Source organism: Eretmochelys imbricata, chromosome 8, assembly GCF_965152235.1.
Source record: "Eretmochelys imbricata isolate rEreImb1 chromosome 8, rEreImb1.hap1, whole genome shotgun sequence".
Taxonomy (NCBI): domain Eukaryota; kingdom Metazoa; phylum Chordata; order Testudines; family Cheloniidae; genus Eretmochelys; species Eretmochelys imbricata.
In genome coordinates, this window is record NC_135579.1 from 93363821 (window position 1) to 93390627 (window position 26807).

The 26807-nt window shown below is 39.5% G+C and overlaps 2 protein-coding genes across 4 annotated transcripts in view; both read left to right on the forward strand.

Moving 5' to 3' along the window:
* MYSM1 (Myb like, SWIRM and MPN domains 1) overlaps positions 1–12628 on the forward strand; it is a 29495-nt gene extending 16867 nt beyond the window's left edge. The window contains exons 11-20 of one of the 3 annotated variants that reach the window (XM_077824718.1): positions 555–632; positions 2550–2638; positions 2989–3043; positions 3130–3180; positions 3961–4035; positions 4389–4577; positions 4941–5073; positions 7839–7944; positions 8087–8144; positions 9196–12628. In XM_077824718.1, the coding sequence (XP_077680844.1) occupies positions 555–632; positions 2550–2638; positions 2989–3043; positions 3130–3180; positions 3961–4035; positions 4389–4577; positions 4941–5073; positions 7839–7944; positions 8087–8144; positions 9196–9363 (1002 nt within the window). In that variant the 3' untranslated portion in view covers positions 9364–12628. The remainder of the gene's footprint in view (positions 1–554; positions 633–2549; positions 2639–2988; positions 3044–3129; positions 3181–3960; positions 4036–4388; positions 4578–4940; positions 5074–7838; positions 7945–8086; positions 8145–9195) is intronic. The other 2 variants (XM_077824719.1, XM_077824720.1) reach the window with 2 other exon arrangements.
* Positions 9202–23225, forward strand: TACSTD2 (tumor associated calcium signal transducer 2). Its single transcript, XM_077824721.1, has 2 exons — positions 9202–9228; positions 21703–23225. The coding sequence occupies exons 1-2, from the start codon at positions 9208–9210 to the stop codon at positions 22657–22659; spliced, it is 978 nt and encodes a 325-aa protein (XP_077680847.1). The 5' UTR covers positions 9202–9207; the 3' UTR covers positions 22660–23225.
* The last annotated feature ends 3582 nt before the right edge of the window (positions 23226–26807 follow it).

Consider the following 26807-nt stretch of genomic DNA (forward strand, 5'->3'; position numbering starts at 1 on the left):
CATTGTCCTTGGAGCCTTAGCTAAGGGTCTTTGTTTCTCCAGGCCTCCCTGGTACCTAGCGCCTCAGTGTCTTGGGCCCCTCGGCCACACAAGGAGCCCCATGTAGACGTAGTGTCAGTGTTGGCCTAACTCCATCTCTATCCTCCCACCGCCCAATTTCCCATAACTGTAAAAATAAAAACTCTTAAAAATTTAAAAATAAAAATCAATATTTCTTGAAATTGGAAAAAAAGAGAGAAATCTTCCAAGTCCACATATAATAAACCATGCTGTTTGTACTAGCTGGATGGATCCATGGATCTTTACTCAGGTATTTACTGTACCGCTCAAGGAAAACCTTTCCGGATTTATTTCTAGAAAGGTTGCCAACTGTTGAGTATAAACCAAAGTAAAGAGTTCTGTGTTATTCAGTGGGACTGTTCTGGGAGTCATAATGCTTATGAGCCACTGGCCATTTGGATGTCATTTTATGGCTGATTAAATTCAGCAAATGTCAGTGCTTTGACGTGCATGGATTGATGATGTTTGACTAGTATTTTATCTTCTTCCTACAGCGTACAAGAAGACGGCGTGTGCGAGACCCCTGGGGAAACTGGTGTGATGCCAAGGATTTAGAAGGACAGACATTTGAGGTAACTCTTGTATTTTTAAACTGTTCTGGTAGATATGGTTCTTGCTAACCATTTATCAGATGGTATCTCATCAAAGGCAGTAAAAAAAATGATTGCATAATAAGCATTAAAATTACATTTGTTCTTTTTGAAACCATGATTTGAAAATAATATTGGAGCAACTGTTAGGCAACTGTGCTAATATCATGGTGAATGTACTTTTGAGTATGCATGTCCCAAACTCGTACAGCTATACTATAAAGCATACACTATGTCATGGCATGGCCATAATGTTTCTTATTTTAATTTGCAGATTTCATCAGTCTTACCCTCATTCAGTGAAAAGTTGCTCTTCATTTCACATCATATAAATCTTTTGTTTATAAAAAATGTAGCTTTAATTCAACATTAAGGTTGAAATATCAAGCATTCATAAATCTGGAAAAGCAGAGTTAAGGCTGGGAGCTGAGTTTGTGCTCTTTTGTGCTTATACCTTACAATATGGTTGCTCTTTATTCCAAATTGTCAACAATAAGAGTATGAGTTTATCTTAAAAAAAAAAAAAAAAATTTTTCAGATTGCTTATTTTAAACATTCTTCGTAACAAATAAAACTTATTTGATGCTTGCCTTGCTTTGTAGATCTTTTATAGTGACTTCAAAAATAAACCAACCTGAAGACTATGTACTATGTTACACAGTTTTTTTACATCACATACTGAGTTTTATATGTTGCACAAGAAAGAGAGAGGTGATAGATGTGTGACTGACCAGTTCCCACCTTTACCCTGGGTTTTTAGCTCTAAGACAGTGGGGGCTTTATAACAGTTTCAGTGAGTGGTTATCTTGGGGAAAAAATAGAGCGTTTGTGATGTACCTCGGAAGAACTGTTTTAGTAGACTAGACCTAGCAGTCATGGTTTCAGTCCTGATTCTTACACTGTTTACTGTGACTTTATTAAGGCTAGCTGAGGTGGAAAGAAAATTTAGGCCTTTTAGGTTTCCAGCCCTGTATTTATTCCTCTAGGGATAGAGTTCAGGAAATGTGAACAGTGCCATCCCCGCCATTCCCCTCCCCAAAATTGTATGATATCCCAAACTGTAAGATTTTCCAGAGTTTTTTGAAGTGTTTGCAAGTTTAGATGACACTGAAGTACTTCGCAGAGCCATCAACATTCAAAGTCAATTTAGACTAAACAGAAAATTGTCTACAGTGCATCCACACTCCTAGTGTTCTAAACCTTAGAATGAGCAGAGAAACTTAACAGATAATCCTACTCTTTCTATGTGAAGAAAAATGTGTGACATTAATGACATCAAAATTACTGAACTACTTTCTTTCAAACTCAATTTGTTTATTAGATCTCATTGAAACCTAGAGAACACATGCAGTTTAAACAAAATCCACTTTTCTGCCATTGAGTTATGTATGTACAAAATGTCACTCACAAGACAGCCACACTTCATGATTGAGGCAAGCATGGGCTCTAATAACTAAAATGTTTCAATGGCTTTGGCTGCTGCATCTACCATTTCCTGCAAAGAATGATCTTTAGGTTGAGACAATGTGGAAAATTTCAGCACCAAAGAGGAACTGCTTTGAGAAAGTTTTGACCAGCTGATTATAATGGAGGTGGTACTTGCACATACATTTGACAGTGAAGGCTTGTGTGAGATGTGGATGCCATTACTTGAACTCTGACTAGATCAAGCCTTGGGGGATGATAGGAAGAGTCTCTTCCATCTTCCTGCAAAAACAGATCTATGTCCTAATGTCTTTGTCACTATTTTCACACTGCACGGTATATTCTGGCTGCTTCAGTGCATGATGAGTGATCCAATAACAAAAGCTGCTAGCATGGCAGGGTGCAAATTAGTGCCCAGAATCTAGGTATTTTGAAGGAGCTTGGCAATCATTACTGATAAAATTTGTTTTTTAGCATCTCTCTGCTGAGGAGCTAGCAAGAAGGAGAGAGGAGGAGAAACTTAAACCTGCGAAACCTTCTAAAGGATCAAGACAAATAAAAAGGTTTTCTTCTTGTGTGCTGTTTGCTCTACAATATCTCTTTTGGAAATAGAGATAATAATTGGCTTGCATAGATTCAAACCTAAATGTTGTGAATCATTACTATGTAGACATATGTGCTTTGCAATCTAGATTTTTTAAAAGTCTGACATCACAGTTGTAAATTACAAAACTTTACCGTTGAAATTCATGGGTGTAAATCGCAAAATTCCAGTAATTGGGGAGCAGTCACTGGAGTGGGGGAATGAGCAATTCCAACAAAGAAGGAGCTGTTGGGAGAAAATGTGATTTATTTAAAGACTTTTTTTCATTGATTGTCCTTATCTTTAGAGAAATTTTCTTTCATTTTGTAGTTCCTTTGATCCCTTTCAGCTGATACCTTGCTGTTTCTTCACTGAAGAAAAACGAGTAAGTACATATTCATGAATAATCAAGAACATTCATTTATTTACTTACAGGATGTCTCTGGTACTCATTATTGTTTGTCATTTCAGGAACCATTTCAGGTGAAAGTGGCTTCAGAAGCACTTTTAATAATGGACTTGGTAAGGATTAAGCATTGTTTTATAATGGACTGAAGTATATATTTTGATATAGCCCCACTTTTCTCATTAGTTTCCTTCCCATTGAGAACTAAAAGTAAGAGTCTACTACAGGAGAAATCCCAAACTGCTGCATCTCTTTAGGGTTGTGTCTATATATTTTACTGTAATAATAACCATAGTTTATGAAAGTTGTCTACCAACATGAATGGCTGTTAATGCCTATTCTTGTTCCAGATGAAGTCACTGGAGAGTTGTCACTGACTTAAATAAGAGTAGTATCAGATCCGTACGCAGTTCCATTTCTCCCAGGATATCCATCTTCTGTGATAGCAGTTGCTCCAAAAGAAACATCTCTTCAGTGTGCATGTTGCCACTTTGGAATCCATTGGGATCATTACTCTATTTGCCTAGCAATCCAGAAGATGATTCAGTATTTGCGTATTCCCTTTATAATAACAAAGTATGCCAGGCCAGGCCAAAGTCTTCTCAGTTTTGACACAGCGTTCCTGGTGTTAAATGGTGACAGTTTCTCCAACTAAGAGCACCTCATACATACTTAATACTTAGATGGGTGGCAAAGATAATCTTTATTTATTTACTTTAAATTGAAACACAAAGTATTTCAGAGTCTTTATTGTTCTTAGTTTTCCTTCTAAACCTTACTGTGAAAGAACCTGTGAAGACAGTGTTTTATAATGTAAATCCAAGATTAGCAGCAGTTATGAAAATGGATATTTTAACAAATATTTTAAGTAATGTGTTCATATTATATATCTTTAGCATGCTCATGTTTCTATGGCAGAAGTAATAGGCCTGTTAGGGGGAAGATACTCTGAAGCTGATAGAATTGTTGAAGTAAGTTGTTGGGTTTTTTTGTTATTTTTTTTTTGGGTGGTGGTGGGGGGTCAGTGTTCATTCTGCATTTCACTAAAAGTATTGGTTAAATGCCTTGTATTAAAAAACATGTATTCAAGAGTCAATGTCCTACAGATTATTGAATTAGTTGTTCTTTAATATTAAAAAGTTGAAATTTGAAAAGTTAATTATTGTAATCTTGACATTACAAAATTTAAGATCTTGTAAAAATATCTGGCTGTCATATCTCTTCTACGTTTGCATAAAATAATTTAGTATTTAACATTGATTTATGATTGGTTTAAATGTTTTCACTCTGTTTCCATTTCTACATATGGGGATGTTATTTACAGATTTGTGCAGCAGAACCATGCAATAGTCTCAGTACAGGACTACAGTGTGAGATGGATCCAGTGTCTCAAACTCAGGCCTCAGAAACCTTGGCTGTTAGAGGGTACAGTGTTATTGGGTGGTACCACTCTCACCCTGCATTTGACCCCAACCCTTCGATACGAGATATTGACACGCAGGCTAAATACCAGGTACTCTTGTGTGTATGTTAAAAAAACTTTTCATTTCTAGTATTTATAATTTAATATGCTTAATGCAGTAATGGTTCTGGGTTGCACAATTGAAAATCATTTTGGTTGTAAATTGATTTTTAGCTTTACAGTGTCTTACAGTGGTTAATTTAGAGATTGTTTAATTGAAATTGAGGAAAGAAAGGATAATAAATATAATATTCTATATTTACATTGGAGTGGGGTAACCTGTTTTTCAGATTTTTAAGGATTTATTAATGTCTCTCTCTGCCTTCTGTTTTTTTAATATAAAAGATAGTCGGAAGAGGAGTTTGTATTGCACTTAGAAAATATATTACCAATTTTATTTTTTCCTTCATTTAGAGTTATTTCTCCAGAGGTGGGGCAATGTTCATTGGAATGATCATAAGTCCTTATAACCGAAATAATCCTCTTCCATATTCCCAGATTACTTGTCTGGTTATTAGTGATGAAATTAGTTCTGATGGCTCATACCGTAAGTATCTGAACTAATTACTTTTACCCCACTCCTCTTGATCCTCCAGGATTTTAGATGGAACATTTATATTCTCAACATTTGAACAAGGGTTTGAAGGATTCTCTCATCTCTGAAGTTGGGCAGCTTTCCCTGGCAAATGGAGGGGCTTAAACCATCAGTTCCTGCATAATCTCACTTTCACTTTAAAAAACCATTAGTATTTTGTGACCTCATGACTGTAAAGAAATACTTCTAAGTATACAGAGATCTAGTGTTGTCCTCATGGCTGCCTACAGACATGTATTGTCTATGTTGCTGCTCATAGGTTTCCCAAATCACAGCCAAGTGAAGTTATCAAGACTGGTCAGTTTCTCTCTTGGTATTCAGAACTCTGTGGACACCAGTGAAACCCTTAAGAATTATGTCACTTTCACTCTGCTGCTTCAGAAAACTATGAGCAGACACAGGGTGGTCCTCCTCCCTCCATGCCTATCACAGAGATCTAGAAAGAGGGGTGGAGAAGCAAGGAAGAGAGATTGATGAAGGGGTAGAATAACATGAGGCTCCTTTTCAGCAGTTGGGAATTTGGTGTGCAGAGGGGGTTCACGCTAATCATACCTATCAGCCAGAGGTTAATATGAAAAGATGTAGTCCTAAACAGATTCCGGGATTGATAACTTGGCAGGAATCCCAGCTCTCTTCCCCTTTCCAGCAGTACAGAATGGGCTACTTATAAGGATGTTGCCCATAGACCTTGCAGGTTTGCTCCATTCCACCCAGTCTCACATATCAACTCTGATTGGTAGGTTTATTCTTTTGGCTAGTAAGTATCCCTTAAATTTATCAATTCTTGACTTGGATATTTTGATAACTAATAAATAGCATGTAGGGAGGCAAAATGTTGATGGAAAAACCCACTAACACCTCACAGAAGAATCTGAATCCCATTCCATGAAGACACCTTTCATTTAGCCTTTCATTTATTTTCATCTCATGTCCCTTTTTAAAAAAATTACTAGAGACACTTTGTAAAAAAAAAAAAAAATTACAAGGACTATAAGAATTGATCTGTTTCCTGTGTTTACTCCCTTGCTGATCTGAGGCAAAGTCACAGGATAGCAGTCCATTAGTAGAATTAATTTTTCCTGTTCCACAGTTCATAAATGCTGCCCCCTAACTCAGCCTTTGCCTCCAAAGATCAGGGACTTGAATCTTGCAGTGTTGGGGAAGATAGATAGATCTGACACTTCCCTCATGTTTTATAATGGCCTGTAGTGAGGACAGACCAACCACCTGGAATGTGCTTCCCAGTACTGTGGGCAGAGTGTAGATGACCTTTTTGTGGTACTCCTTGATGATCATACTGACAGCGTCACATAGAGTAACCCTGGTCCTGCCATCTTGACTTTCCTATGACTTAGAGCTAACGTGCCTGTGACTGATACCTGGCCTTAGTTGTTGTCGTCTTTTTGTTACCGTAAATTGTGGAGACGACTTGTTTTCAGGTGGCAAATAGATATAGTACAAGGAGTAAATAAATTTTTCTTAAATGTAACCCTTTGGAAATCAAACACTGGCATCTTATATGGAATATTAACTATGTGGCCACCTTCCCAGTTAGTACATATAGAAACATAATTCATACACAGGTCTTAAAAAAACAAATCTGTTTCTTTCTGTACAATTGTTCCTGTTAATTAAATAACTCACAATATTAGATACATAGTATATTTTTCTGTGTCTTTCATGATGCCTCAGTGATTCCGTAAGGGTTTGCGAAGCTCTCTAATAATTGCATTATTCATTGGGGTTTTTTTCATATTTAACTCTGGTGCAGCTATGTTCTGTTGTGGCAAAAATATGTGAGTTCATGGGAAATGGACAGAAATTGAAGTTTCACATCAGTGATAACTATTTGAGTGGATGAACATTCTTGCTCTTGAAAGTCCATTTTGCACTGACTGAACATTTTTTCAAATCTGAGGTGTTTTCACATAGTAAATTGTAGGTATTGCCTTCTTTTTCTTTGAGGTTTTGAATGAAGGTGTGCAAATCAGCTCATCATATTCTTGTGGTCCTGAAAAGGCTTATTTTTAATGTTTACTAGAATTTACTGTCTTCACTCAGGTTATCTGGTAACTGATTTGTGGCTAGTAGTCATCCTCTTGCATTCTATGTATATTGCTTTTTAGGTTGGTTCATCTGTGCCCATCCTCAGTAATGTAACTAGAAGTTTTAAAACTGAATTTCTTGCTTAGAAACTTAACTTTCCTTACTCTCTCTTACCCTCCCCCCAAACTCAGGTAACAGTCCGTCACCATAGTATCAGCCACCACACCTTACTTGTGAATAAAAAAGAATACATATTACCCATGTGGTTTAATCCACAGGGAACACTGGGACACTAGCCAAGAGATGAGAAATGTGACCTTAAAAATAAAAAAAAAGGGGAGATAAATTATAAAATGTTTAGTTTTGCTGTTTTACTATTCTTTTGCAGAGATATTTTGTTTCGAAAGTTTAACCCCAAACAAAAATGTGGTATAATTTAATGAAAAAAACTGTTTTTCTACCAAACTTAAATTTGAAGCCTTAAACTAGCTGACAGTGTCACTTCAACCTGCTTAGTTTTGGTAAGTAATAGGTTTGCAAGTTATTGTTGCTGCAACAAGCATAAGTAAATTATGAACAGTTGCAAGGAAGGAAGGAGATTGCTTCCAGATTTGAAGAGGAGTGGCAGGTATAAGGGAACCAGGGAGTAATCATGTTTTAATGATTTACAGGCCTGCCTTACAAGTTTGAAGTACATCAGATGTTGGAAGAACCTCAGTGGGAATTAGTGTTTGAAAAAACAAGATGGATAATCGAAAAATACAGGCTCTCTCCTAGGTATGTGTGTGTGTTTGCTTGCAATATACTTGTTTTTAAGATAAGCCAATTTACAATTTTTATGTATTTATTATTAGTATTTCAATAGAAAACAGATTTGTCCATTTCATCCAACCAAGACTTTTTATATTTCTTCCAATAGCAGTGTCCCCATGGATAAAATCTTTCACAGGGATTCTGACCTGACCTGTTTGCAAAAAGTAAGCATTTAAATTTTTAAAATGTCATTTCTTTTGGAGTAATCTGAAACATCTATAATCTTAGCTATGAAAATCACAATTTTAGGTCAGTTGCAATAAATATCTTTTATATTGCAGCTCATAATTTTATTTACCATAACTATGAAAATAAGGTTGTGTTATGTTTCCAAACTTGCTGTTGACTTCATTTTTGGAGTTGAGGCCAATGATTAAAGCAATATTTGAAGTTTTAACCTTAATTAAAAGGGGGGAAAAAAGCAAATTATTTCCTCTTCTCTGCTTGTGTGACTGCTATTAATGTCAACAAGAGTTGTTGCACATTGAGAGAATTAGTCTCCTAAGTCCTTTATCCTATTCTTAAAATGGTGTTGCACCATATTTGTCGTGCATACGTGAGAATTTGTTTTCCAATCAGTGTAATCATTTTTATGAAGTTCTAAATAATTGAATATGTAACATTAATTGTATAAACAAGACAGAAAATTTGCTCAAAGCAAAAGTCATATAAACAGAAGACATGCAATAATTACTCTCATTTATTTTTTTCTCTCAACATGACTGTTCATAAACAGTTTAAATCTAAAATTGAATTGGCAGAAAGATCTTTTGAATTTAACTATTGTATGATTTATGGCGAAGAATCCTGTGCATAATTGTCTATAGAATAATGCAAGTCCTGTGTTGCAAAGATTATTATTTCATAGCCAATTATTGAACACAAACTGATCACCAGCTAATGTCAGAAATAATTGTTCCCTTAAGCACAGTTGATCCAGTTGTGCTTGGCTTTCCTCTGAAGCAGTTGGTATAGGGAACTATCTGAGTCAGGGCCCCAGACTAAAAGGGATCACTGATCTGTTTCTTTATGGTAATCTCTGTATACACTTTTTATATTAACGGTTTCTGCAAACTTGCCAAATGAATCAAGGTTTACTTTTACAGCATTTATCAGCTAGAAAGACAAAACAGTTTCTTCAGTTTTTTCTACTGAAACTTCTAAGTTGAGCAGTTATGTGTTTCTGAATTTAATAATAATTTTCTTTTATACTAGCTTTTGGAGTGTATGAGGAAGACTCTGGGCAAGGTAACGAACTGCTTCATTGCTGAAGAATTCTTGACTCAGATAGAAAACTTATTCCTTTCTAGCTACAAAAGTGAGAAGCAGAATAATACAACTGAAGAAAATAAGAACATGTCCCCAAATGAATTGCCAGTGTGATGGCTTTTTCAGTGTTGAAATTTCAGTTGTATGGACTAATATCCATTGTTCCTCTTTCAAAGTTATTGTCTCAGTTGACAACAATAGGGACATAATCCAGTATTTCAAATAGTGTAATGGTTCTAAAAGACATTTAGAAAACCTCTAACAAATGTATTCTGATTACATATGAAATTTTTATTTTTTACATTCTGAAAAATTATCGAATAGTATCACAAACTTTGGGTTATCAGTTGGCCAGCAACCTATCATTGGGAAGGACAAGCTGAAATACAGAACACTGGCTTTGTGCCTAAAGGAGAGGGTCCCTCCTCTAAGTCTTTGAAAATGGAATTTTGGCCTTCATTCTGTCCTCAGATACACATTGTATTGAGAGTTAGATGTGTACATCAGAGGGAAGAATTTGTCCCGTAGTGCTTTGTGTCATCTGTATTTGCATAATTCTGCAGATGAGATGTATACCACTCTATCACTGCAAAGATTATAGTCTAGTTGATACTAATTTTCCTGGTATCTACTCTAAACTTTTTCTCTGTTCAGTTTAATCCATTCTGTTTCTTTCTGACCCACTACAGACAATTTTTTTCTGGCATATCCTTCCCCACCTTCCATAATACATGGAAATAAGGGTAGCAGGTCATACTTATTTGTCACTTCTTGTTGTCACTGTTTTCAGTGGAAACAATAAGTTCTGGTTATTGCATGTTGCACTCTTTCCTTTCTATCTTCCATGTTACAGAGACACAGTGCTATCTTGTTCTATCAGATCATCATGATTTGTCATTTTCAGTTGCCATTGTTTCGAATGGAAACAATAGCTTCTGGTTCTCACAGGTTAATGTGATATGGCAAAATCTAGCGCTGTATTGTAGCCGCCAGAAAAATGTTTGTCGCAACTGAATAACAGAAAAGAAAATTAAGTGCACATGTGTCTCTTTACAATAGCAATTTAACAAGTAACTACAATGTTCATATTGGCTTCTGATACAATTATACATTCATACAATTATATATTCAGATAAATTAGTGCCAGGTAAGCAGAATGATTTGTAATTGAATCTCAAGAGAAATACTGTTATCGGAAATCGTAACTTCTAAACATATTATTGGCTGTATCACGGTGTGTAAATTGTTGTAGAAGGATATGCAGTGGTGGATTTCTTCCTGAATCATGGGCAAACAGTTGATGAGTGTACACTTACCACTGTATGTGAAGAATATCTTGGCCAAAATGTCTGAGATGTTTGAAAACAGAGAGTAACCAAGAACTTTGATTATCCCTGTGTTTATGGGATCTAGTCACCCTATAAAATGTACATTTTAATTTTCTATCTGGCCCTGTGTAACAAAAATGCGATTTAAAGTATTTCAGATTTACATCTTAACTTCATCTTGTTCTGTGCACTTAGGGGAAAAAAAAACTATTTTAACAATTAAAAGTGAGGATTGCAAAACTTTAATATTGTGGGATCACATCCCAAGTAGATACCTGTTTCCAAGAAGGTAAAATCAGCTGTTGTTGTGTTTTCTAAAATGGAGTTTAGTCCCTTTTCATTTCAAAATGGACAATGCAGAACCTAATTTTAGAAAAAACATGGACATACATAACTAGAAACTCTTTCCAGGCTGTATTCAAGACCTATTGTCTTAATAATATTAGAGAACTTTTTGCACTGTGTAAATCTGCAGATAAGAGGCTTTGGATTCTAGTGTGATATGTAAAGTCCATCAGTTTAAAAGCAGTGCAATCCTTATATACGTATACACGCACACATTGATCCAATCTGTGGACCTTTTATTTCCCCTAGATTGCATGTAATGTGAAATGCCATCTCTCTCCTCTTTCTTAAATGAAAGTATTGCATGGCTCTCAGTATTTCTAGCTGTAGATTACACATCTTGCTCACAAAAGAGATTTCCCATCTCCCTCAGTTTAAATTCTGGAGTATTCCTTTATCAAGTATTGTTGCAGTTTTCAGTGGTTTTATACTTTACTCTATAAAAAAGTCATATTGTATATATCTGTACTAAAATACGTTGTAAATAGTTATTTGTAGAAACAAAATCATTTGTCAAAATACTTGAACCACAAGTATAACTGCAGTACGTGGTAGACGTCGTGTCTTTGTTCTGGGTGTTATGTTTCCCGTCACTTAAAAAAAAAAAAAAAAAATACTGTGAGACAGTACTGCTAAAATAATGGAAACTAAGTTTGCTGGTTGCGCTGCCCCCTTTTGAATGATTAAAGTGAGCAAAAAACATTAAAAATGATGTACACTTGATTTAAAAGAGTCATATATACAGTGTCAACTAAGACGTTTTGGGTACAGGATGTTTTAAATTGTAGAGTCTGAGTCGCTCTGACTTGCACATCAACACTCCAATCCTGCAATCCCATTCTCATGAGTGGACTCTTGTGCGTGCCCAGAGACCTGTTCACTCAGTTTACAAGTAGAATTAGGGTCCAAATTTTCTCAGTATACTTGTAAAAAAAATGGTTTTAACTGCTGTTGGTGCACACTTAATCCTGGATCTAAAATCCAAGCTGTTTTTTTTCTGGTTCGTGCATTGTAGCCAGTAATAAATGTATTTTGTTTCACTGGCAGTAATTGGTCCAGTAAAAGTTATTACTTTGCCCATCTTCTCCCTGTCATATCCTGGGACCATAAGGCTACAACAACACTGCAAACGAGTAATAAGTGCAGCATTTGTAGTAATAGTTAACAGTTCTATGTATGTGAACCAGAAGAGAACGCAGTTCACTCTTCCTTAGTGTTGTCAGCTATGCAGTGCTAATATGACTTTAAAAAATAGTAAAGACATATCTTTCTCACTATAGTAGCAAATCTGACTTGAAACACGCATAGGGAATAATTTCTTTTTACTAAGAAATCTCTATTTTTTTACCCAGACATTTTTCTGACAAGCACCAAGTTTTCAGTATGACTGTGCTAGAGTGTGCTATTTAATCTTTTATAACCTGTCCTATTTTGCCATGATCACTTGCTCAGAAGAGAGAAGAAAATAGTAAGCAACATCTTAGAAGACCCAATTTAAACTGAAATACTCAACAACTAAAACCAAGTTGACCGAAGTACTTTAAATTGAATCTGTCTTGATGCTATGATCAGCTGAGCTCACTGCAATATTATGAAACACCTCTCCTTTGGGAAATGAAAATGACAAGCTGTCTTCATCCACTGTATATGTTGTAACTACCATGAATCCTGTGTGTGTGCACTGAGTACATATATACTTACATGTGTATTTGGCTGTTGTTCTAAGTTTTAAAGACCCAATTGTTTGCAGTATTTATTCACAGGGCTTTATACCATGTACTTCACTTGTACATCAATATCTTAAAAACCCCAAAATAAATAAGAAGTTAATTTCCTAGGAAAACTGTTTAAGTTGAAGGAATTCATGCACAGTACTGTCATTGCCCATGAGAAGTTATACACGTTTACATGTTGCTCAGACATGGTTAGTATTCCTGGTAGCTATTTTTAGAATGTTCTTTCACTGAAAGATTGTGTATCAAGTAACCCTAGAGCTGTATTATGTGTTTGTAATAGTTCCCTTTCTCTTGAAATAACTTAAGAATTGGCAATGAAGCACAAATTAGCACTAAAAATGATGTGATTCACATAAGTTTGATAAGCACCAGTAGATGGAGCTCTGTTACACTGATATATTTAACTAAAAATATAATACTTTAATATAGCATTTCCCACCTAAAGATATTAGTGTTTTTGGAATGTTAGTTAGGCCTGATTGTTCCTTCTTTCCACCAATCCCTTCCCATAAAATCTTTGAAGTTTTTGTACTACATTAAAAACTGAGTGTGAGAGAAGGGGAATCAGAAACACACTTGGTTCTAATATGCTATCACCCTGATTGCTTTGTTTCGATAGTGTATCAATTCTCTCCACCTTCTATTTACTTTTTGTCTTTTTAGAATATAAGGTAATTGGGGCATGGGCTGTCTTTTGTATAGCGCCTAGCACAGTGGGACCCTGATTCTGATCAGGGCTTATTGTGGGTGCTACTGCAATGTAAATAATTACGGTAATGATGGAAGTGTTCCCATTTTATAGATGGCACAGAGATCATGGAGACTTGCCTAGGGTCTAAGAAGTCGATCTTTGGTATTTATATGACCCCTATCACCGTAGTATCTGAGCACCTCACAATCTTTTTAATGGATTTATCCTAACACCCTTGTGAGGTAAGAAAATGCTATTATCACCATTTAACAGATGGGAACTGATGAACAGAGAGGCTAAGTGATTTGCTCAAGGTCACATAAGAAGTCTGTGGTAAAGCAAGTGATTGAACTGCAATCTCCCAAGTCCTAGGCTAATGCTCAAACCATCGGACCATCCTTCCTCAAGCATGTAATAGAGGCAGGAACCGAACCCTGTTCTCAAGACTCCCAGTCCTGGGTGGGAATTCATTAAATGAAACTGAGCTGATCTGAAATAAGAGTTTTGTCCCAAGCTGGGTGAGACGACATCAAGAAATCATTCTATCCAGTGTGTATAAGACAAATTATTAACTGGTTATTAGTTTTTATGGGCTGTAGATTGGGATAGTTTTGTTTCTTTCATTTAGTCTTTCATTCTTTTGACTGTCTTCTTTGGAAAGTTATCCTGTAATCCTTTAGGGCAGGTCTGATTGGGGTGATAGATGATAGATACATTTTCCATGATGGTCTTTTTTCACCAGGAAGTAATCCTGGCATAAATTCGGCTGATCTAACTGGGAACTGGATCAGGGAAGAAGGTATAGGAGTTGTGGAGTGGAAAGAGACGAAGATAGAAGGAAAGCCTCACTGGGAGAGGGCAAAGCATACCACAAGAAGGAATGTAGAGGCAATGATGCACCAATGGGTCTGAAAAGGGAAAGGGAAGCCTACTGTGCTGTTACCGCTGATTGCCGAATAAGCCAGGAAAGGAAATATGTTTGCAGGGTGTTTTCATATAGTTCCATAGATTCAGCGCTATGGCAGTAGGTGGTTGTGAACTCTGAAATTCTGTTTGATGCTGAACAAAGTATTTAGTGGCCTAGATTAAAATATTCTGGTCATTTGTATTGGAAGTGTCTTGCTGTTTAATATAGACCCTAGTGCCCTATGTCTGAGATTTAGAAGCAGGAAGAGAAAGTGTTCCCATGGAAGCAGAAAACATTGCAGAAATAATTCTGTGTACATTTCCTACAAGATTAGTTAGTTAGTTAATTAGCGTTTGCTGAACTAAATGGTTGATTCTTTTAGTACCTGGGCTTATTCTAGTATGGGTCCAAAAGAGGAAACTTGGATGGTTTTATGACAGAGAGAAGGCACATCAGATACTGATTTTGTTTTTGAGATAAAAATCTTAAATGAAGCAGTTTTTCTGTCCCCTCTTCTATCCCCACTTACATGCAGCAAAATTTTGTGCAGTGGTCTGATTATTTTGGTACGTTATGTAAATCTATCATGAAAGTTAAAAATAGAATTCTCCCCTTCCTCAGACTGTTTTGCATCTCAAGGAGTTTGGCTGATGTGTCCGTCACTGATTACCTCTTCTGTCCCATAATGTTACGGGGCAAAATATTTCTGCACCTGGCCACCTACTGATGGGGGAGGCAACAAATGTAATTTTCAATATAATAAATGACAAAGGCAATAAAGACCTTCCCACAGGTAGGGGGCTAGACTATCAGTAGTTCCACCAGTGCTGTACTCCTCCAGTATCAGGCATCTTTTCCAGTTATCTGTAGCTCTCCTGTCTGTGTGACCTTGGGCAAACCACTTAACTTCTTTGTGTTTCAGTTTCCTTACCTGTAAAATGGGGATAATACCTACCAATAAAATCTGGCATAAGGGTAAGTCCATTAAGGTTTCTAAAGCACTTTGGACATGTCTACACAGCAGCTAGACACCCATAGCTGGCCCGGGCTAGCTGACTCGGGCTTGGGCTGTGGAGCTGTTTCATTGCTGTGTAGACTTCCAGACTCAGGCTGGAGCCCTTGCTCTAGGACACTGCAAGGTGGGAGGGTTCCAGAACCTGAGCTCCAGCCCGAGCCCTGAAGTCTATACAGCAATGAAACAGCCCTGAGGCCTAAGCCCTCCAGGCCTTGGTGGGTATGGGCCAGCCGTGAGTTTTTCTTTGCTGTGAAGACATACCCTTTGAGATCATTGGATGATATGTATGAGCAAAGTATTATTAAAAAGTGGCAGAACGCTACATTTATACGGCACTTTACAAACTCATAAGAGCAGCCATACTGGGTCAGACCAAAAGATCATCTAGCCCAGTATTCTGTCTTCCGACAGTGGCCAATTCTAGGTGCCCCAGAGGGAATGAACAGAACCGGTAATCAAGTGATCCTTTCCCTGTTGCCCATTCCCAGCTTCTGGCAAACAGACACCATCCCTGCCCGTCCTGGCTAATAGCCATTAGTGGAGCTATCCTCCATGAACTTATCTAGTTCTTTTTTGAACCTGGTTATAGTCTTGGCCTTCACAACATCCTCTGGCAAAGAGTTCCACAGACTGACTGTGTGTTGTGTGAAAGTATACTTCCTTTTGTTTGTTTTGTCAACTATCAAACTTGTCAACTATCTTGAGTAGTTTTGTATCATCTGCAAATTTTGCCACCTCACTGTTTACCCCCTTTTCCAGATCATTTATGAATACGTTAAATAGGACTGGGCCCAGTACAGACCTGTGTGGGATACCACTATTTCCCCCCCTCGATTCTGAAAACTCACCATTTATTCCTACCCTTTGTTTCCTATCTTTTAACCAGTTACTAGTCCATGGGAGGACCTTTCCTCTTATCCCATGACAGCTTACTTAAGATCCTTTGATGAGGGACCTTGTCAAAGGCTTTCTGAAAATCTAAGTACACTATATCCACTGGATTACTCCTTGTCCACATGCTTTTTGACCCCCTCAGAGAATTCTAGTAGATTGTTGAGGCATGATTTCCCTTTACAAAAACCATGTTGACTACCCCCAACAAATTACATTAATCTGTGTGTCTGACGTTTTTGTTCTTTATTATAGTTTCAACCATTAAACTGGTACTGAAGTCAGGCTTACTGGCCTGTAATTGCCAGGATCACCCCTGGAGCCCTTTTAAAAAGTTGGTGTCATATTAACTATCCTCCAGTCATTTGGTACAGAAGCTGATTTAAATTATAGGTTGCAGACTAGTTAGTATTTCTGCAGTTTCACGTGAGAGTTCTTTCGGAATTCTTTGGTAAATACCATCTGGTCCTGGTGACTTATGACTGTTTAGTTTATCAATTTGTTCTAATACCTCCTCTAATGACACCTCAATGTAGGACAGTTCCTCAGATTTGTCACCTAAAAAGAACGGCTCAGGTTTGGGAATCTCCCTCATATCCTCAGCCGTGAAGACTGATGCAAATAATTCATTTAGTTTCTCCGCAATGGCCTTATCGTCCTCGAGAGCTCCTTTAGCATCTCAATCATCCAGTGTCTCCACTGGTTGTTTAGCAGGCTTCCTGCTTCTGATATACTTAAAAAAAAAAATTCTATTACTTTTTGAGTCTTTGGCTAGCTGTTCTTCAAATTCTTTTTTGACTTTCCTAATTATGTTTTTACACTTGTGGGCAGATTCTCAACTCATGTACATTATAGCTCCATTGAAGTCAAGGGCTGACAGTTTACACCAGTTGAGGAGATCTCGGAGTTAAAAAACTCCAGAATGAAAACAAAAAAACCGGAGTTTATAACATAAAAGAGACAAGACAAGTGGAAGACAAGACATGGCTAAGAAAGGAAGGGTGAGGAGAGAGGGTCGGTGAGGCTAAAGAAGGAAATGCACCTAAAAGAACTGGTCTTGGAGGTGGTGCACTGACTTGACTGGGAGACTCTTCCAAGGTGACAGGGTAAAAGAGTCAAAGGTGAGAGGTTGGGGAGGAGTGTGGAGTGCAAGTAGAAGTGTTTGAGGAAATGAGAGCAGAGATGCAGGCAGGGAGAGTGAAGGTGCTGTAGTAAGAGACAGGAAGCTAGCTAAGGGATGGATTTGAGGAGATGGGTGATAAGTTTGGAGTGGCCGGAGAGGAGGATGACTTCATTTGCAGTATTTTCAATGGACTGAAGATGGAAGGCTGTGAAGGAGGTTACAGTAATCACGGACACATGACCAAACCATGGGCAACTGCTTTAGTAATGTGGGAGGGGAGTGAAAAAAAGGTAGATATCAGTGATATTAAAGAGGAAGAAGCAACATGGCTTAGCAAGAGACTGAATACCAGGAGAGAAGAACTGGAACAAACCACACCACATATATTATAAAAAAAAATATGAAATTAGAGTTGGAAATACTACTACTTAGCAATTTCACATATAGGTCTCAAAGTTCTTTCCAAAGGCGTATAGATACTATTTTCATTTTACAGAGGGAAAAACTGAGACACAGAGCAGTGCAGTGACTTGCTCAAGGTCACAAAATGAGCCAGTACAGGAAACAGGAGTAAATCTAGGAATTTACCTACTTCATCTTCCTGGCAATGAAGGATTATTCCCTACACTGTATTTTATAACAATTGTTCTTATTCAATTCCAGATAGAGAGGGGGCTAAGCCACCAATTTCAGCTCCAGGTCTGAGCTTCCTTAAAGTTTAAGGGTATTTGGATCTGCTGGTTTGGTTTAGGCCCATATTTGGTTGTAAATATGAATTGGCAACCACTGTAGCTTCTTAATAATTCATCCACTATTTACAATGCCTTAAATTAAATAAAGGGCAGGCTCTGGGAAAACCCCTGTGGAGGTAGAGTTTGAATATGGGTTTTTTCCAGGACCCATTCCTGTGAGTTACAGAGTGCCAGAGGGTGCTCAACATCTTGCACAAGCTGCTCAGCATATCTCAGTTTCAGGCGTTTGTGCTTAATCAACTCTGCGGGCAATGAGCAAGTTGAACGTCTGACCTCTACTGGCAGCAGTAGGAAGATGTGAAAACAGTGACTCGTGTAGGGTGGATTGTTAAGTAATTTGGAACACTGCCCACAGAGCAATTTCCCCACCATCAGAAATTTGAGTATCTCCAGAAACTGCCATGACAATATCAACCACGCTATAAGGTAACAGAACAAGTGTGAAAGTTTTTGTATGTTTTATTGGCTTGGGCTAAATAGTATATCAAAGGGAAGTAGGAGGGGCAGAAACCATCCTTGCTAGAAGGAAAGAATGCCCCAGCTGTTTTAGAAATGAAAGTATAATCTGCAACTGAAGAAACTGTCAACCCAGCATCGATTTGACATTGCAGCTGCTCTGGGATTTTATTGGAGCAGAGTAAAAGGCACTTTGGTATAGCAAAACAAAACTGAAATCCCCAAGCAATACAACTGCACGGGAGCTGCAAGACAGAGGATTGGGAAACTATGGCCGCATTACTGCTTTGTGCTCCCTTCAGAGGAAGAGCAGATTGTGGGATCATGGAGGAGACAGTGGAGTCCAGGGATCCAAGAGAAAAGGAAGCATTAGTCAGAGCTATCTCTCTGTGGTTCTGCCAGACTAGCCCTGTCCTTGGCAGCACAGCTCCTTTTGGAGCCATACTGCTCCTCACTCCATTGTTCATGCCTGGGGCTAGTACCCCATCACCAAAGACAGCGTAAGCATGGGAGCTGATGTTCCTAGGAGCAGTATTATCCAAATGGTATTTGCCATGCCAAGGAGACTGAGGGCTGGTCCACCCATCCGCTTCTCCTGCCTGCGGTATCATCGCCCCGACACAGATCCTAATGAGCACCCCTTCCTAGCTGCCGATCAGGACTGCTCTGAGGGGAATCCAAGCCTCTATGCTCTGAATGCCCTGGGGTGCATTAAGCTCCTGGAACCGCAACGGAGTCCTGCCGCTGCCCCAACCTTGTGGTCCCTAGTCACGCGCTCAGGCCGTAGACCTTCTAACCAGCACCCCCTCTGAGTGCTTTAGCCTGCCATCCAACTGCCTAGCCCTCCTAGGTCCAGCGCTAACCCTTCAGTACTCCCCTCTCTCAGACCTCCACCAAAAAGGTGTGAAGCTTCTGGTTTACAGTTTAACTCCCTCAGGGGCACCCAGCAGTTGTAAACAGTCAATGCACACACTTTGTTCAGTTACTCGACTTTATGCTCTTTACTTAACAGATAAAGCACAGGAGAGTACCTCTCGTACAAAACAATGACACCTTCCTACATGCCATGTCTCACTAGCTCACCCTTCCCGTGTGTGTTCTTGAGGGATCAGATGTGTTTTGTCAGGCAGGCAGCGTCCTCTGGTCCCTTGCCTACCTTGCAGCCGCAGCCTCCCTCATCTTAAACTAGTGCAAAATGGTTCTCTTTCTCTTCTCTCTTATACTAGCACTGGTGCTCCTGGTCTGCTACCTCTTGATCCGAGTCTTCTAGCGGCTGTGTTTCTTCTCCAGCTGCAGCTTCTGCTCTAGCTGTTGAGCTGTCCACGGTTCCTGTTGCCGTGGTGTGCTCAGTCTGGACGGAATGTGGTGCTGCCTCTGTCAGGCTCTTCCTTGTTTGTCAGGGTGGGGAACCTCAACCCATAGTTGGGGCAGCAAATCCTTTGGGAGACAAAGAAACACCACACACACTCCCTAGAAATCAGATGAGAGTGAGAGAACCCCATCTCAAACTTACACCCACAGGTTGAGGGGTGAGAAGGGCCATGTGAGAGTTCAGCCCCAGAGGCTCTAAAGAGGGAAATTGTACAGACTGGTGGACGAGTGACACTATGGAATTTTGAAGGACATATGCTGGCTTGCTTGCAAAATATTTACTATATGAAATTATAAAAGGTAAGGGCAAAAATGTCATTTACAGACTCAGCCTGTCCAGGAATTAAGACATTGCACTCCCTTAGGCTGCTGTCAGGCACCTTAGTTATACCCACTTCTTTAGGGGGAGATGTGACAGCTAAGGCAATTTTGTGCAATATCCTGGACAAACCATATTGAATTAAGTTTATGCATCGTTGTGGGCCAAGGATTGTATGTAATTCCATAGGGGAGGGAGATCACAGCCCTCCAAAAACTAAGAAGAGTGGGGGTGGGTAAGCAAATTCATTCAGGTTGTAACATCTCCAGAGAGCTACCACCACCTGGAGGGAGGCTTGCATGGACTAGTTCACACTGGATTCTGCAGGGACCAACAAAGAAAGGAGTTTTGAGTAAATAGCTGAGTTAAAACTGACTCAAGGCCTTCATTCTGATTCAGCAAATGGGCAAGACCTTTGATCTAAGGCGTGCTGCCAATCCTTCCTGAGAAGGGCTGGAAAGACTTGTCTGTTCTGTGTTCTTGTTCTGAGCTGTAGGGGTTATGAACTTGTAACCACAAGAAAACCCCTTGGTGTGGTTTGAAGGACTGTTCACCTGCCAGAGTCCTTGGAGTCAGGGGGTGATCACTGGTAAGCTTAGAATGCAGGTAGGTTTTTTTATTGTTTTTAATGTTTTCTCTGTCATGCTTTTTCCTTAAGAGTAAATATGCTTGCGTAGGAAGAGCTGTCTGTTAACTGTGGCAATTACACTGTTTACTGTTTCTGAGGAGAAAAGTAAAGCAGGCCTGCTTAGGCTGTCTGACTTTGCTGGACTATAGGCAGGGAGCTGTATAGCCTGAAAATACCTCAGTCAGGAGTGGGAGAGATGCGTGTCTCAGCCCAAGAGAAGCAACGGCTGGGGATCCAGAAACCTATGAGTTGATGCCTTTGCTGGACCATAGAAGGGAAATACATGTGCTGTTGCCCTGAATTGTGACATCCCTCATCCCATCTCTAATTATGGCACTTCTCCCCCATAATATCAGGGCAGTGAGGCTTCCACAAACACCAGCGTGGGTTGCTGTCCTCCCTTTTGTGTGTTTCCTTGATCCAGTTCCCATCTGCACAGGGCCCTAACTGAGTTTATACATTCAGGAGATGGAAACAGAGACAGAAAGAAGGGGCTCAGGCACGCTCACATTATCTTAAAAAACTGTGTTTGTGTTTTCTGACCCACAGGGCAGGCCCAATGGCATTTCTGTGTTTGGATGAGCCACGTTTTATATTGGGGTGTGTGTTGTTTGCCTGTCGTGTTTCCTTGTTCAGCAGGAGAGAGGGAGGCAGGGTGGAATGGTGGGGAGTAATTGCCACTCCCTGAAGGTATAATTGAAGAAGGTGCAGCTCGCTGACTTCTCTGTGGGTTTTCTGTATTGCCAGAGACCAGTTGTTTGTGAGCAGAACCTGTCCAGCAGGTCTGATTTGGGTTGAGTAATAGGGAGCGGCTCACCAGTACACAAAAACGAAGAGACTGGCTGTCAGTGGGCTTAGTTTTCAGACAGCCCTTGCCATTTCTTCCCACAGGCTTCTTCCTCTCTTTCTCCCTTGAACATGGAATCTAGATTTGGAGTTGTGCTGGTTTTGATCTTGGCAGCTGCATCATCATCTACCCAGAAGAACTGTATCTGTGCAACCAACAAACGGGCTGTATGCACTGAAGACACATCTGGGAACTGCTTCTGCACGTTGGTGGGTTCAAGTCAAAGAGTGAATTGTTCAGTGTTGACTTCAAAATGCCTACTGATGAAGGCAGAAATGAGCTCCGCAAAGGGCAGGCGCTTCTCTAAACCTGAGCATGGCTTTTTAGACAATGATGGAGTTTACAATCCAGACTGTGAGAACAGTGGTATCTTCAAAGCCAGGCAGTGCAATCAGACCGACACCTGCTGGTGCGTGAACTCTGCTGGGGTGAGAAGAACTGATAAGGGTGACAAAAACCTAAAATGCAATGAACTAGTCAGAACTAACTGGATCTTCATCAAACTGAAACACAAGGAGAGGTCTAAAGCTTTCCATGCTTCTGAAGTGGCAAATGGTCTGAGACAAATCATTCAGAACAGATACAAGCTGCATCCAAAGTACATCACTACCATTGAGTATGAATACCCATTCATCCATATTGACCTGAAGCAAAATGCTTCCCAGAAATCCAACGGAGATGTCGATATAGCTGATGTGGCTTATTACTTTGAAAAAGATGTTAAACTTGACTCCATATTTCACCGTAGTAATGCGTTTAACCTCTCCGTTAACGGAGAGCCTTTGGATGTGGAAGGAATTTTAATTTACTATGTGGATGAAAAGCCACCAGAGTTTTCTATGAAACGTCTGACTGCTGGCGTTATTGCTGTGTTAGCAGTAGTGATATTGACTATTATTGCTGGGATTACTGTACTGGTTATTACCAGGAGGCGGACCGGGAAGTATGAGAAGGTTGAGATCAAGGAGATGGGTGAAATGAGACGAGGACAGAACTCATAGCTGCCTTAATCTGAAGACAGAAATTAAGACTTTGATGAGAAGGAAGCAGAAATGGCAAGATTATTCAATGTTTGTGTGGGGAGGCTGGGGTATTTTTTATTTCTAGTTTTAAAACAATGGTTTTCTAAAATCCTAAATGAGCTTAGATTAGTAAAGTGGAATTAACTAGTATAAATTAATTTGAGAGTTGATTATCAAAATCACCTGAAAAGAAAAGATGAGCACCTTAGCCCAAAGTTTTCCAATTGTATAGTTGTATTTTTAAGGGGACAAGAAAGTTATTTGTACTTCCTAACCTAGCTATTTAGCGTAATTTATAATACCTACATTTGTATTACTAAAGAGCCTGTTAAACTTGTTTAAACATTTTATGAGGACTTTTTTTTTTGCACAGTCAGGTGCTGAAGCTTGAATATGTGCTATCTGACTCACTTGTATAATTAGGGTTGGCTTTCTGTTTTCAATGACATTTTTAAAGTTACTATCTTTGATGAAGTTGCTGGAACTTTTTTGTTTTCACCAACTTTAAACTTAATAAATTCCACCAAAAACAAAACAAAACAAAATTTGTGATCTCTTCCAGACTAACACGGCTGCTACTCTGAAACCTTCCAGACTTACGGTATCACAGCCTTCTGTGCTGACTCATTTGTCGAAGGAATATAAAACATAACTTTCCAGGTGCAAATATTCTGAAATTCAAGGTTGATCAGACAACCTTGTGCTCTAATCCCGCACATGCTTTCCAATGAGGGTCTGACCACTTGTAGTCATTACAGATTCACTGGCACTTTTTCTAAGAGTGGGAGAGCTAACCTTGCTTTCCTGGCCAAATTCCAACTCTGGTCATTGGTTTCTCTCTATCCAAACGTCCCTTGCAGTTCCAATAGGAAAAGGTATTCTTCACTGTTTAACAGCCCACAGCAATACCACACGATGTTTTAGGACAAGGTGTGAAGAGACCTTTACCTCATTCAAGCTGTAGGGGAAACTGAGGTAAGCAGAACGTAATTACCCAACCCGGAACTTGGCCAAGACATCAGAATTGGACACTAGTCACCTACCACTATACAAAATCTTTTGCTATGTAGCATCATCACCTTAAAGGACAAAGGGAAAGAAGGGAAAAAAATGGGGGTGGGGAGGGAATAATGGTAGTTCTTAAATGTTGGAATACTGGCAGAACTGGTGCATTCTCTGGGCTGCTGATGGACATCTAAAGTTCTATCAGCCTAATTAGATTTCTTTCAAAACATGATCACTTCAAGCAGGCATTCCAACAGGGTCAGCCATCTGATTCACATAATCTGCCCTCAATTTCACTGTTTTGCAAACCAAATAACCATCCATTGTTGTGTGGCTCCTGTGGATAATTGTTTACTAAAGACACATGAAAACTCCAATGCCCAGGAAAAAATGATGGGACTTAGTGTGGCCATGGGATTGGATACTCGAATGGGCATCAGGGACTGAGTTCTATTTCCAGCTTTGCCAGTGACCTGCTATGTGACATAGGACAAGTTACTACACCTTTCTGTTCCTCAGTTTCCCCATCTGTGATGGAGATGATACTGACCCTTCCCTACTTTGAAACTGCTTTGAGATATATGGATAAAAATTGCTATATAGGAGCTAAATGCTGTTGTTATTCACTTATTTGTAAGAACCAATTGGGCTTTATTACAGGAAGACCAACTGACTGCAATTGTAATACAGTAAAGCTTGAAAGCAGATGCATATTATTTAGAATCATAGAATATCAGGGTTGGAAGGGACCCCAGAAGGTCATCTAGTCCAACCCCCTGCTCGAAGCAGGACCAATTCCCAGTTAAATCATCCCAGCCAGGGCTTTGTCAAGCCTGACCTTAAAAACCTCTAAGGAAGGAGATTCTACCACCTCCCTAGGTAACGCATTCCAGTTTCCATATTTATTTCACGTTTTTCCACCAATATGACATTAGATTTTGTATCATCCTGCCAGAAACATCAACACACAATTCAAATATTAAGAATTTTGGGGCTGGGACTATCATTTATTAATATGCTTGTGCACTGCCTCGCACAGCAGAGTCCAACCTGTTTGTGGTCTTTAAATACCACTGCAGTATAAATGTTAAATAATAACCAGAGATGGGCCTGAACCAAATCCCCAGATCAGAATTCCCCCACACTATAGGTAAGTTCTGAGACTAGCCTCGCTCCATACCCAAACTTTGTGATTGGCCTTGCTCTGTATAATGAGCTGAACTAAAAATCTGAACCTGAGCATCCCTTAACTTTGGAGATACTTGATATCTCTTGGAGTCCTCCTTTCTTCCACAGAAAATGTGCAACATGGGCAGTGGCAAAGCAGTCCTGGCATTGCCTTACCAAGGGGTCGCAGCCAGGAGGACCGTCTTACGGGATGATGAAGTTGTGCAGTCTCCATGCCCGTTTGATCTTCGACTTCTTTTCTGACATTTCCCCCAAGGGTGCCAGTTGTAGCAGTTTTTTCTTTTTTATGACAGAGAGACCAGTTCACTAGGAACTGGATTGCCATCACCAAACCCATTTCTAGTACAGGCCAAAGCATAGCCACTAGATGCGAACCCCACCAATCACTACGAGAATGGATTTGACCTAGAAAATCAGAGATAAAAGACCTATATTCTAGTAGTAGTTGCCTGAACCACATCCGTTACTACTATAACATTATATCTGGGCTGTTCGTATGATGCAGATTAAACTCTCTCTCTTATGCGCGCACAGCCTTAGTAATGCAGGAATTGGGAGTGCAATAACAGCCACTTCTTCAGCCCCTGAGCTGAAAAATAGGGGTTACAAACCCCAAGCATCCCTTGTATGGGGATTTGTGGCCACTGCAGGTGATTGTGAATCCAATGGCCACCCCGCCAACTCTCCATAGGCACATCCACACTGGTTTATGTGGATTCCATCTCTGCCACATGCAAGTGTTTCAGAGTTTCCTTGCAGGTTCACTCCATGTTGCCCACTCCGATGAAGCCACAGTAGTTCTGTTGCATTAGGGACCTTTGGTGGCCCAAAGCAGCTGGGTAGATTTCACGGTGGGTGAATTTAGTGGCATTATTTACATTACAACTCCAGTTTACTGGAGTTTGGCTATTATTTTTCTTGCATCTATATACATACTCTGTGCCTAAGAATGTCAGCCCGACTGGCAGGCCGGATGGCTTTAAAGGGGTGGAATTCCAACTAGTGCAACCCCTTTACACCCACTGATCTGGGCTGGATGTTGACTTTTTAAAAAAAATTTGGCCATCAGCATCAGGGCTGTTTTTATGAAAAATCTGGCCCCCATTGTGAATGTTGAGCACTTGAAAATCTGTTCTTGGATTATTTCTTCCACAAGAATATAACAAAGGAAGATGCAACACTATTAAAATCCTGGGGAAATTATTGGATTCATATCAAATTGTTTAACTTACTGTGGGAATTTCGTACAGTTTTATCAACTGGATTCCAACAGTTTATACCAACCACCAGAATTTCACCAAAGTGAGCCAGTGGAAATCTGAGACTGTTAGGGCTTGATCCCGCTCTTTTTTAGTACCTGAATGGCTCCTCAATGCTTGGGGCCCTAGGGATGTTCCAGTTGGGAGTAGAAATTGGTGACAGTCAGGTATTTCTTTTGATACAGTTTTGTGTATTTACAAAGAATGTACAAAGTCCTTTGTCTCTGAACACAGAAGGAACAAGTAGCAGGAAGAGGCTTCTTTTGCTTACAGCACCAAGAACACCGTATTCGGCCTGCACCACTGATCCAAAAACCTCTCTTTAGGTTTCTTCCAGGGTCAGACGCCATGTTTTCAGCTGCTCCTTCTGGCTGTTTGGCTGTCCCTCCGTCTCCCAATTTTGTCTGTTCTGCCTTCTCTCACACACACCTGCTCAGACCAGTACCAAGGGCAACCCTCCACCCACTAGCTAGTGCTTGTTTCTGGGCAGACTCTATTAGACCTTGTTTTAGGTGTAGCCCTTTAACTGTTTCTACAACTACCTTAAGTGTAGGGTGTGTTCACACAAATTTTAACTCAATGCACAACAAGGTTTCACCCAGCTCCTAATAATATCAAAATTCTCAGGATTGGGCCTTACTTGAAGCTTTGTAGCACTCAGAACACGTGTACTCC

Coding starts and splice junctions, on each gene's coding strand:
- TACSTD2 (XM_077824721.1), top strand. CDS start 9,208: ATGAGGAAGACTCTGGGCAAG. Junction 9,229..21,702: donor TGAGGAAGACTCTGGGCAAG/GTAACGAACTGC, acceptor TTCTTCCCACAG/GCTTCTTCCTCTCTTTCTCC.